Below are 12629 nucleotides of genomic sequence, written 5' to 3'. Positions count from 1 at the left end.
TATTATTTTCATTACTTTTATATAGCGCTACTAATTATAAACATCTCTCTCTGAATAACCACTGAAAAAAAAGAGACAGTCAATTGTGTGGCCAGTTACAAATATATTTATTTTTATTCATTATTTTTTAACTGTATACATGTAATGATATTGCTACGTAATCTTTTTTCTAATTCTGAAATAAAAATGGAAGCATATTCCACTTAACACCAAAAACTTGAATTTTAATGGTAAAATAAATGCTGGATGAAGCACGTTATGAAGCATATCGCTATGGTCACTGCAGATCAGGGTCTGCAATTAGGAGTGTTATGCGGTATGGAAATAACCACATATTCCAAGTAGAAACATAGCTTCTCTTTCAACACAAAAAAATAACAGTGATACTGATGGTGACAAAGCTATCACTGCTATCTTCCAGCAGCAATAACTTTTCAGTTTAGCGTCTCTATGAATCAGACCCCCCCCCCCCCGATGCAAGATGCTAAAAATCTAGCAAAATCACTTATGGTTTGAAAGTTTTAAAATGATGGTCTATTTTTCTATGGCAGTTTGTTCTGTAGACACCCTCTAGTTCTGACCTTCATTTTGACTTGATAACAAATTTCAAAACTTAAAAGAATGTATCCTTGTGTACAAATAATTTCCAATTTCATAGTTCAGCTGTATTCAAAGTCATAGCTATCCTTCTAACAAACATGCATTTTCTCCCTAAGACTATGAAATGTTCAGACTTTTAGCATGATTCATTTTAGCAACTATCCTCAAAATTCTGAGATACAGGGAAAACACTTTTTGACTGACTTTTGTTTTCAGATTTCAAATACAGAGACTTGCCATATATAGCATATACACATATACATAGACATAAATAAATATAGTAATCTACACATTTTTCTAAGATCTTGACTATGACATATTGGGTAGAAGGAATTAATGAATCCCTTGCTTTCGCTGTAAGTCAGCTACCAATTCACTACATATTATCTAAATTTATGTCAGTTACCCTGAAATTTTAGACACTCAATGGAAAGTGTTAAAGACCAGGAACAGAACATGAAGTGTGAGAAATTTACTTCACTTAGAACATTCTTCCGTAGAGGTCGGAAGACTCTGACACGAATGATTCTAAATCTTTGCTAACGAATCCAAAACAGCCATAACAACATTGATATGTGACAGTTATATAAAATCAAACTAAAACTAGAATACAAAATATCTCTATGTCAGGACCTACTCTTCCTATAACTGAGGATTACATTGTTCTATATGGCCAAATGTATACTGTACTTTATGTCAGAACTAGTCATATTTAGGATTAGTGGGTACAATTGCACCATTAATAGAAACAGAAACAATCAATTTAATTGACATAAATATTTCCTGTTGTGTCTGCAATTGATTATGCATCGTCAAAGGCCATACAGAAGACAGAACAGTATGTTTTTCTGCTTTAAACACAATTACAGCATCTTTGCCTGGATCCCACTATGAAGGACAATTAAGCACCATGAACATGGAATGGGGCCTTCTGTGGTTTAAGCACTTGGAAAGGCAAAAGTGGTTTTCTTTGTAAAGTTATATCTTAGCTGTCAACCCCTGTTACCCCAACCGAAGCATTTAATATAAACCGATACAGTATTACAGCAGTCTAACTAACTTTAGTTGAGAGTGCTAAAAATATGCTGTTTATTTGTGTTACTGATGTACAAATATAACAGTAACAAATGGTAAAGGTCCTTACAACTGACAATACATACAGTAATTAATACTTATTGGAAGCAGAACCAGTCTATTGTTTATTATATGTTAACATGCTTTTCTAGTAGACAAAAGGTATGAAGTTCAAAATTACAGAAAGATCCATTATCTGGTCCCAAGCATTCTGGATAACAGGTCCCAAACCTGTACCAGCTACATATTAGTACCTTGGTTTGGAATGAGATGTCGGTCTAACAGCTTACCCTGGTGGTCTAGTGGGGGGACGGCAGGGATGCCTGCCGCCCCCTCAGCAGGGACGCCTGCCTCGCGTCCGTCTTCGTCCGGCGCCTGTTGACTAAGGGCGCGTGCAGTGCGCCTCTGCTGTATTTATTGGCGCATGCGAGCTGGCGTCTTGACGTCAGCGCGCAAGGGCGCGTAATTCAATCGCGAAATTCGTCTTGGCGTCAGCGCGCAAGGGCGCGAAATTCAAATATTTAAAGGGGTATTGTTTAGTTTTTCACTGCCCGTTATAGGTTTGTTCCTGGTGTCTTTAGCTTTTTGCTATTCTGATTCTGAGCTTGATTCTGACTACCTGTTGTTACCCCTGCCTGTTCCTGACGATTCTGACCTCTGTATCCTGTTCCATTGCCTGAATTTCGACTACCTCTTCTGCCTCATCCCTGTGATTGATCGCCCGGGTTTTGACCCTTGCCTGCCTGACCTCGCTTTGAACGCTGCCTGCCCAGATCCGGCCTGATTTGGTTACGCTCACTTTCTACCTGCCTCGACCCAGCCAGTTCCGACTACGATCCCATTTAACATCTTGTACCATGACCTTCTGTCCAAAGACTTTCGTGCCCCTCTGCTGATCCAGAACCGCTAGGCTTGCACCTCTTGTTTAAGTCCTGGTGGCATCCAAGTAGCTGAGGGCTCCTCCCGAGGCCAACGGCGGTCACACTACAGGTGAAGCACGAGCCGAGACCAGGGTGCTTGGCATTTGTTCTGGTGTTGGGTGCCGACCGTGACAGTTGGACAAGGATTTGACCAGATACTTTTGTCCATATAGTGTACCTAAGGGCATGAGCTAAGGGCTTCATTTTTTAAGAGGGTGTAAACTATCAACACGACTACTTGAAAAATACCTCTATAAGAAAAGATATAAAAACAGCAATATAAGAAGTAATTTCTCAGTGGTGTTATTCAGCCACAAATCCAAGGGATGTCATCTCACATGCTAGCGCACCATCTTATGGGTGGCCCTTGCTCATCTGAAAGATGTCATTGGGAATAAAATGGTGTTACAGGCTGGTTCATAAATTCCCTTAATAATTTATTACAAAAAAAGTTAAACTATGTGCTTAAACCCACCCTTCAGCAATCTCGCACATTCCTTCCTCACTTTTGTTTTTTCTATTTTGAAAATATATTTATACATATCATGCCTGATTTCCACTCTATCATACATTAAAATCACTATAGCAACAAACAGCTTAGCTAAACTACCTTTTGTCCTCTTGCATCTCTTGTGCCAAATTAGACTCAAGACTCCAACCTGCTTTTCTGGCAAGATATGAACCTGTTTCTGCAATCTGTATAGAATTTGAACTAAAAAAACCATAACTTACACATCTTCCCACAAGTAAACTCACTCACACATCTTGAGATGTACGAAGCATCCCGCAAACAACATAAAGATGATATTGGTAGTTCTAGGCACAAGCTAACATTAAGCCAAAATCTGTAAGAGCTGGTATTAAAACTGCTCTTGAACATGAAAAACTGCAGTCCTTTGTAAGTGTATGTATTACAGTCTCAGCTCTGAAGCAGAGGACTCAAAGAAAAAGTACTGCAGAGAAGCTTGATGAACACTTGAGAAAGATAATTAGGATGTTTTACATATTAGCAAAATAAAGCTCAAACCTCAAAGGTTAGCAAAAGGAAAATGTTACTTTAATTAAGCTTAAATAGTCTCCATGGTAACTTGTGCTTGCAATGTTTGTTAATTTTTGCCATTTTTCACTGTTCATAGGCTAGGTATAAAGTGTTATTTTACAAATATTGGTCAATGCATTTGCATACACCAACTCACTGTGTAGCAGCAGAACCCACATATATCTATTCAGTTTAACTCATCATTCGATTCAATTTAACAATTATTTGCCACCTTAATCAGTTTATTAATTTGCTTATGGATACATTATTATTATTTAAAACATAAAAGCTTACACATACAAACCATGACATGACATGAAGCATAAACATGTTGTAGGATTTGCATAGTACAGGTATGGGAGCTGTTATGCAGAATGTTCGGGAACTAGGGCTTTCCAGATAGGGGTCTTTCTGTAATCACCATACCAAGTCTACTAAAAATCCTTTCCACATTAAATAAAGCCAATAGGGTTGTTTTGACTCCCATAAGGATTAATTATATCTATATGGGATCAAGTACAAGGTAGTGTATTACAAAGGAAAAAGGAAATCATTTTTAATCTTTTGAATTATTTTATCAGAATGGAGTCATTGAGAGATAGCCTTCTTGTAATTTGTAAGTTTCTGGATAACAGGTTTCCAGACAACAGATCCTATACTTGCTCAAAAAACTTACAGTGGATCTTAAACTTCTTTTCCATCTTATTAACTAAAAGGTAAACAGTGTAGTTCCCTTTTAAAAATAGAAGTCAGATTTCAGTATAAATGCTCGAATACCTGTTTGCAGAAAGCCCAACTTCAATAAGCAACCACCCTTTCCCTCAAATTATTCCATCTAAACGTAGTCAATTATTTCCTTGGGTAAAGTGCTTTATAAGCATTCATGTGGAACTTAATAAATAATTGGGATACGCTGAATCCATAATACTCAGGGCCGGATTTACATATTGGGTGCCCCTAGGCCCACTGCCGTTCGTCGCCCCTGTCCCCCCCTTTATTCATGCAAATTTTCATCATCAATTGGGGATTGGCGCATGGGAAATTTAAAAAATGATTGTATCTCCAGCGCATCCCCAGTGTTTTTGAACCAATGTGGGTGTGGTTGGACAGCATGCCGCCCCCCTAAAATCCTGCCACCCTAGGCCCGGGCCTAGGTGGCCTTTCCACAAATCCGGGCCTGATAATACTGGAATTTGGCCATAAAAGACTGAATACTGAACCTATTATGAATCCTAGATTGCATAATTAAATTTAAGTCATCCAAAAATTGTTGCTTTCAGCTGTCAAGAGATTTAAGTCACATGAATTTTAGGGGTTGAATTTGGTTTTGCTGAACACCAAGGCTTCATCCAAACCCTGTAAACAGTGCTAGGATGTCTAATATCATTGTTAGAAAGTATAGCAATATAAATACCAGCAGAAATTGTAAGTCACTTCTAATTCTAAAACATGATGATTGTTCTAGAAATTCCAATTAGCATGGAAAATATATCTACACAGAGCAAACCAGTTTGCATTCTCCAAATAATATAACAAATTGTGTAACAGCAGAGCCACCTGCTGGTCAGTTCTTCAGACTGTTCAGTGGAGGAGTATATGCTCTTGGTAGTGATTCATGGGTCAGGAACACCCGCAAAACTTTGACCCACAAAAAGATCCCGTACCTTTGCCTTTCCACTCCATAGGTTTACATGTGCCTCTGCTTCCAAGATAGGGATTCTTCAGGAACAGAGGAGTGTAGTGATGAGCGAATTTGTCCTGTTTCGCTGGAAAATTTGCAAAATGGCAGAAAAAAGGGAAACGGCTAAAGATTTGGGAAAAGCATTGAAGTCAATGGGTGTCAAAAAAATTTAAATGTGACAAATTTTTTGCGCTCAAAATGCATTAAAGTCAATGGACTTTTTTCCTTAAAGGAGAACTGAACCAGAAGGGAGTCTCACTGGCGCCTCAGGTATGCTGGATCACATATGAAGTAATGTTGTTTCACTTTTATTGTTCTTGTGTCTTAAAAGAAAAATATTTTTCACAGCGTTTTAAGCATCTTGTTCTTTACATATATTTAAGACTTTCAAACGGACTTTGAATGGACTTTTAAAAAGGGATTTTATATTCACTGTAAATAACTAGCACCTGTCAATAGGAATGTGGATTGGTCATGTCACATTAAGGAAGAGGCGGGGGCTCTCACTCATACCTCCTCCAGTCACTATATAAGATGCTTTTGTATGTGGTAACATTAGGCTTGATAAAGGGTCCTGAGAGCCCGACACGTTGCCCATGTGTTTGTGGGCTAAATAAATCACTTTTTGCATCACTACAACTGACTGGGTGTGCTGCTTGTAATTTGAATTAATAGATTTATGATCCCGTGGCAGGCGTGGATCTTCTAGTTCAGCACCAGACACCATTGATTGGATGTCAACTCGTGGGAGTTTGAGCTCTCCGTTCCTGTTACTTAGAGGAGTGTACTCAACAGTAACCTGCAATGATAGGCCTAATTTCAAACAGAACCCACATGACTCATGGGTTTCAGGTGAAACCGAACATCACTATTTCTTGGCCAAGCCATGCCAAGAATCAAGAACAAAATCACACCCAGAAATAAGACTAATAATAGATGTCCAGGAGCAGGGTCGGACTGGGGGCCCGGGGCTCACCAGGGTTGCTGTCTCAGGTGCCTTCCTCCAACCCCCCTGCCTATACCCCAAAGCCCCCTCTGGGCCTGCCTCAACCGGCTCCCCCGCACGTGTGTGTACCTTTTTCTTTTTCTATCCAGGAGGAGAAGGTTCAGGGCAGCAATAACATAGAGCACGTCAGGGTCGGCAGGGCCCACAAGAGCCGGTTTTCTGCCGTCTAATACTGGTGAAATTGAGAAAACAATCTATCACTTAAAATGACCCACAATAATTGTTTTGCAATGGTTCACCTTATTTTATGCCTTGTGTATGTGGTTCCACATAGTTTTGTGTCACTACAATTCTTGGGTATTCAAGTGCACTGGAATAAGTCCAACTTTCAAAACCATATCTACACTAAAACTGAGCAATTACAATCCAGATGGCTGTGATATTATCAACAAAAAGGTTACAGTGAAGATGTTACTCACTTCAGGAAAACAAGCACAATATCTCAACTCGTGATCAGGACATGAAGTAGAAGATTTAACCTTTTCACTTTTACTTATCTTGACAGAAAGTTGTTGAACCATAATTTCCAACACTAGAGTAGTTAAACACATGCCAACACATATTATAATCTTGAATTCAAGGCTTCGGAAAAAGGTCTATGAAAAATTAAATCATTAGTATAATGAAGATGAGGTGCAGATATTCACAAAGTTATGGCTAACGTGCTAATTAAAACTCCTGCGAATTACACAAGTGCTTCTTGTCTTAAATATGATTGGAGGCAATAAAGACATTCAGATACGGTGCCTCTTTGTGGTATTTCTTTTCCTTCCGCTTTATGAAATCATCAAAATGTTTCTGCATCTCCTTTTCCACAGACTAAAATAAAAGCAAAAGTGCAAATGATTCACCAAGGAAAAGTTCTCAGTGTTTTACAACATTCCTGCGAATAGCAGAACAGTCCTGTGTGTGATGTGTAAAACAGATGAAATACATACCTCCCAACATTTTAAAAATAGATCGATTTGCTGTGCACAGCGCCGAGACACCATTTTGCCCATGCCCATTTTTGTGAGCCCCTAATTACCATGTTCATTTTACAAAATTTGTTATGAATTTTTAAACACATTTTTTGTGTAATGTGTTATTACAGTTTTGCTAATGAAGGTTATTTTCCCTTTAAGCTGCAAGTCTCAGTTTACCCAAGAGACCTGTTAATTATAAATTGTTACAATTGTTTCTTTGCTTATCTTAAATTGTTACAAAAGTATCCAAGTGCACCTGTCCCATATTCTGGGCTCTCTGCCAAAAGCCAATTGAGTTTTAGAAACTTTGTATATTTTCTGGCTGTTCAGTGCAGGAGATCAAAGCGAAAGTCAAGACATTTCAGTAACAATACTGGACGGCGGGTTGAGCTGTCAAAATCGGGGACTGTCCCGCGAAAAACTGGACAGTTGGAAGGTATGGAAATATTATAGGGCAACTATAGCTTTTATGAAAAATCAACTAAACTGCAGGGGATGCTACAGACAGACTAGACTAGGTTAATATTATTATTATAATATTATGTATTGTATTACTCATTATTATATTATATTACTTAATTTAATGTGGCAAATATGGATAAACTATTTCATTAAGATTACTCCTGAACGCTCCAATCGCTCCCTAAGTGAAGTGCAATTGCCTCCTCAACAGGACAACAGGCTTTCCTTGCTGGCTATCTCTCACTCCTAAAGCGAGCGGATACCAATCTCCTATCTCGTTACAATCTCCTATCACTTTACAGCCGCCATCTGGTGTGGCTCTGCAGTCTGTCCTGCCTGCTTGTGTTCTTAGGCCAAAGAGAAATTCCCTAGCTCCTGCACTTACACAGGTTTCTGCAGGAGAATTTCCCTATAGGCCAATCTTAAGGGTTGGTGCCACCTGCTGGCTGAACTGGAATATTGCCGGTTTACAATTACAAATAAAAAATATATTTCACCTTGTAAAATGCACCTATATTTTTTCCTCATTATATGTGTAGTGACCTGATATGTTACTTGTGCCTGATTTACAGCACAAGGTACACTGGACCCTAGTGCAAGAAAGCCCTGTATTTGCAACCTAGCTGGTATTTGGCCTGGCTGGTAAAACATTATGCTTAAATAATGCCGCTATTGTTCATAGGGAAGAAAGATAAAAAATACAAGAATGATGTTTTTTCAGAAGTGTTGGCAACTCTGTATTTTCACCTGCCTTGAGCAGGTCTGAAGAGCTCCCATTGCATTTGCACCTACTGCCATTCCAACCTGCTCTGAACATTCATTCATTCCAACCTTTGCAGATGGCATTTTTGGCTAACCATATTTAAAACATTGTTTTATTTTGCACAACCTATTTATCCAATTTTATTTTTGCATTGAACGTTTGCTTTGCGATATCACTACTTTATTATAAGGAATGACATATAAGTAGTAATGGGCGAATCTGTGCTGAAATTCGTAAAACAGCAAAAAATTTGCGAAACAATTGTCCATGGTTGTCAAAATAATTTTGACATGCGTCAATTTTTATATGCGCGACTATTTGGTCCAAATGCATTAAAGTTAATTGGTGTCCGAATAATTTTGACGCAAGACAATTTTTTTTGATGCGCGGATTTTTCTCTGGCAAATTTATTCGCCCATCAGTACATATAAGGGTCCTTTGTCATTGCCCCAGATGCAAACGCAAAAGTCCACTAAGAGATGCAACATTTATGCTTAACAGTTGCTCAATGAGTATTTTACCTTCCAACACATTATTAATAACAGGCAAGTAGAACAGGGGTCTTGTGTGCCTTGTGGTCCTATTGCTCCCTAGACTACATACATTTGGGGGCATTCTAGGAGATGCACACCAGACACCACCAGCATCTTCTGAGTAAGGCATAGCTCTGTGTGCTCAATTTTAGAAATAAGCAATCTACTGGACCCAGAGAAGCAATATTCCCTGTAAATACTGATTTAATCCAATAATATAGCGATAGATGCAAAGATCCGCTCGTTTGGCCACATCGCCAAACGAGCGGATCTTTCCCCGATATGCCATTAACAAACATGGCTATATCGGGGGTAATCTGATTGTTCATCTGTACGGCCGAACGATCCGATTACGATGTGCCGTGGGCTCCGGCGGGATCGGTCGGGTCAAAATCAAACCTGACCGATTGTCCAAACGACCGATCTCTGCCGGACGAAAGATGTCGGCACACGCCACACACGATCCGAAAATCGTACGAATCCTCGATTCGTACGATAGGATCTGTGTCTCTAAGGCAATAGAGAAAACAAGTATTTTATTTATTCAGTGCTTTTTCCATCAAGCCAAGCATGTAAGATGGAGTTCCTGAAATGTTCACTATGCAGCTGGCAGAATGTTCAGGTCTATGTATTGCATGCATTATTTAGTCTAAATAAAAGAAAGGTTCTCAGATTTATCACTTAAAGGGGTGGTTCACCTTTAAAGGATAAGTAAACCTTAAAAATAAGTGAATGTAAAATTGATGAGGGTGCTATTGTAAGCACTTTTGCAATGTACATTCATTATTTATTTATTTTTAATTTCAAGATATGAAGGGATACATGTACTGTTAATATGAATGAATTTTTTTACAACAGCGCCACCTGCTGGTCATTTTCCATCCAGTCTGACCACCAAGTAGTCAAGGAAGTTGTCAGGAGAAAGAAAGAGACTGCTCTGATGTTCTTCTGGTTAGCAAAGATTTGAGAAAGGTCTTTAATTTATTTCCTAAGCAGAAGAACACCAGAGCAGCCTCTTTCTTTCTTTATCTCAAAGGTGAACAACCCCTTGAACAACTCCGTGAGGCAACTTCGGGCGACTATGGAAAACGCATCGCCGCATGTGCTTTAGCGCAGGCCGACTTCTCATTATAGCATATGGGAAAACACACTGAGGCAGTTTGGGGAGATTGTCACTCAGAAGACGAGGCGATTAGTCGTCAGGCGACAAAATCTCCCCGAATCTCCTCGTGTGAACTAACCTTTAAGGGCAGAGACACAAGTGGAGATTTGAGGAGATTAGTTGCCCGGCGACAAATCGCCTCTTCTTCGGGCGACTAATCTCCCCGAACTGCCTTCCCGCCGGCTACAATCTAAATTGCCGGCAGGGTGGCACTCAGAGCGATTAATTTTCCGAAATCGCCCGAAGTTGCCTCACGAGGAAACTTTGGGTGACTTAGGAAATCGAAACGCCATCCCGCTGGAGGTTTACATTTTAACCAGCGGGAAGGCAGTTTGGCCAAATGAATCGCCCGAAGAAGAGGCGATTTGTCGCCAGGCTACTAATCTCCCTGAATCTCCATGTGTGTCTCTACCCTTAAAAATTTATAATTGATAAAAAAAAATGTAAAAGGGAGCAAAAAGCAACAATAAATTCAATAAATTACCTGTTCATCTTGTCCGAGTGAATGAAGAATGAGTTTCTTGGCCTCTAAGATGAGTGGTTGTCCCAGATCCTCATAAGGTTTGTTATTGGGTGAATTATACCCCTGCTGGGAAAGCTGTTTTTGCTGCCTGAGGTAGTTGGCTCTGAATAAAGCCTCTCGATTGGGCTCCCAGCAGCTGTAATAAGTTGGACTTCTAGCTTGGATTTTTAGCCCTTTCTGACTAGCAATGGGCAAAGGTTTTACGAGAACAAAATTTCGAGGATCCCTGTACCCTTGGTTGCCTGGCATGTTTGCCCTGTCTCTTTAAAACAAACTTAGAATTTCACATGCAGGTCTTGTGCTCATAATATGGTTACAAATCAAATATACATAACCAGTAAAGTGAAATGGTCCAGTACAAAAAATATATTTAAAGCTGAAGAAGTCCTAGACTAAGGCTATATTGCTTTCTTTATGGCAAACATTCCACGCACTATTTAAAAGTAAATTTACTATATGTAACGGAAAAAAAAAATTGGTAACAAAATTAAGAAATTTACAGAAGAAAAAAAATAATTTTAAAAAGCTAGAAGAAATTTCAAATTCTACTGTACGGTCTAGAGCTGTAATGAAAATCAGATTATGGATAAAAATGATTTGACTTAAAATGCCATGAAAAAAGAAAAGTAAATCCTCTGTAAACTGGGATTTAGTGGGAAAGGCAAAATCTTGCATCGCAGGGCACAGTCACACAGGAGGAATGAATCAGGTCGCAAGTTTGCGTTGCCAGGGTTACCACAACACTCGGCTCACTCCACTGTAGAGATCATGGGGGGGGGTGAATACAGAAAAATTAAAACCGTAAAACTAATTATTAAATCAATTTAATATTCTATCAAGTTAAGGTATATATGAAAAACTGTAATGATAGAAATAACAGATACTGATACTACAGAGACTACCCAGTTGTCTCTTATAAGCAAAGCTGTGCATTGCTCGCCTCCCTACAGTTCACTAGATGGTTGAGCTTCAGTGGGAGGAGCTAAAAGTTTCCAGTGACTCCCTGGCTGCTTTTGTTTAAGTGCATGGCGTGCAATCTGTGTATACTTCATTGTTTTGTACAATAGAGAAGCCCTAGCAGTACCAGTGCTACGGCTCTGTGGCTGTCCTGGTGATTTGAATTAAAACATTTTGGTATTGAAATTGAGCCTAGGGTTGCCACCTTTTCTAGAAACATACAGCTTCCTACAGATTTAGCTTTCTGCCCTATTAAGAGAATTGGCATGAAACATCATTTTTAGTTGCCAGGCCTTTGTAAGATACTAGACAATAAAAAAGGATATTGAAGGTTCTAGCAGTTTGTTTCCTCTGCCGGTTTACAGATGTCTGTCCTCCCTCAGACTTGCAGCAAAAATCCAAACTAGTGTTGAAGAAAAACCAGAGCTCAACAGCACGAGGTCAGGCAAACAGAAGGGGAGAGAAATAATTCTAATATAGTGCAGAATTTCTCAATTGTGTTATCACACCACTTAGGGCTCTTATCGACGAGCGGTTGAAGCTGCGCTCCCCTGCGTTCCGTTTTTCAGCGTTCAGCCGCAGGAGAGCGCAGGAATAGACGCATTTAGCTTTTTTCAATGGGGCTGTACTCACACAGGCACGTGTAAGCTCCGAACGCAGGTTGAGACGCAACATGCTGCATTTTTCCTGCGTTCGGCCCCTACATGCACCTGTGTGAGTACAGCCCCATTGAAAAAAGCTAAAGGCGTCTGTCTATTCCTGCGCTCCCCTGTGGCTGAACGCTGAAAAACGGAACGCAGGGGAGAGCAGCTTCAACCGCTTGTCAGTAAGAGCCCTAAGTGAGTTTCCAATATAATTAGATTAATATTTTCCAAAAAAATATTTTCTAAAAAAAACATTGGCGCCAGGGCCCCCCTTACAAGTTAAAAAAAATTGGGGCACCA

The 12629-nt window shown here is 39.5% G+C and overlaps 1 protein-coding gene across 1 annotated transcript in view; it reads right to left on the bottom strand.

The window, feature by feature from the left end:
• Positions 1 to 11432, bottom strand: part of LOC108717077 (coiled-coil domain-containing protein 60) — a 78504-nt gene extending 67072 nt beyond the window's left edge. Inside the window, exon 1 of the mRNA XM_018263835.2 lies at positions 10690 to 11432. Coding sequence (XP_018119324.1) covers positions 10690 to 10977 — 288 coding nt within the window. The 5' untranslated portion in view covers positions 10978 to 11432. The remainder of the gene's footprint in view (positions 1 to 10689) is intronic.
• Between the last annotated feature and the right edge of the window lie 1197 nt (positions 11433 to 12629).

This window comes from Xenopus laevis, chromosome 1L (genome assembly GCF_017654675.1).
Source record: "Xenopus laevis strain J_2021 chromosome 1L, Xenopus_laevis_v10.1, whole genome shotgun sequence".
Classification (NCBI taxonomy): Eukaryota; Metazoa; Chordata; class Amphibia; order Anura; family Pipidae; genus Xenopus; species Xenopus laevis.
This window is presented reverse-complemented; position numbering and strand designations above follow the sequence as displayed.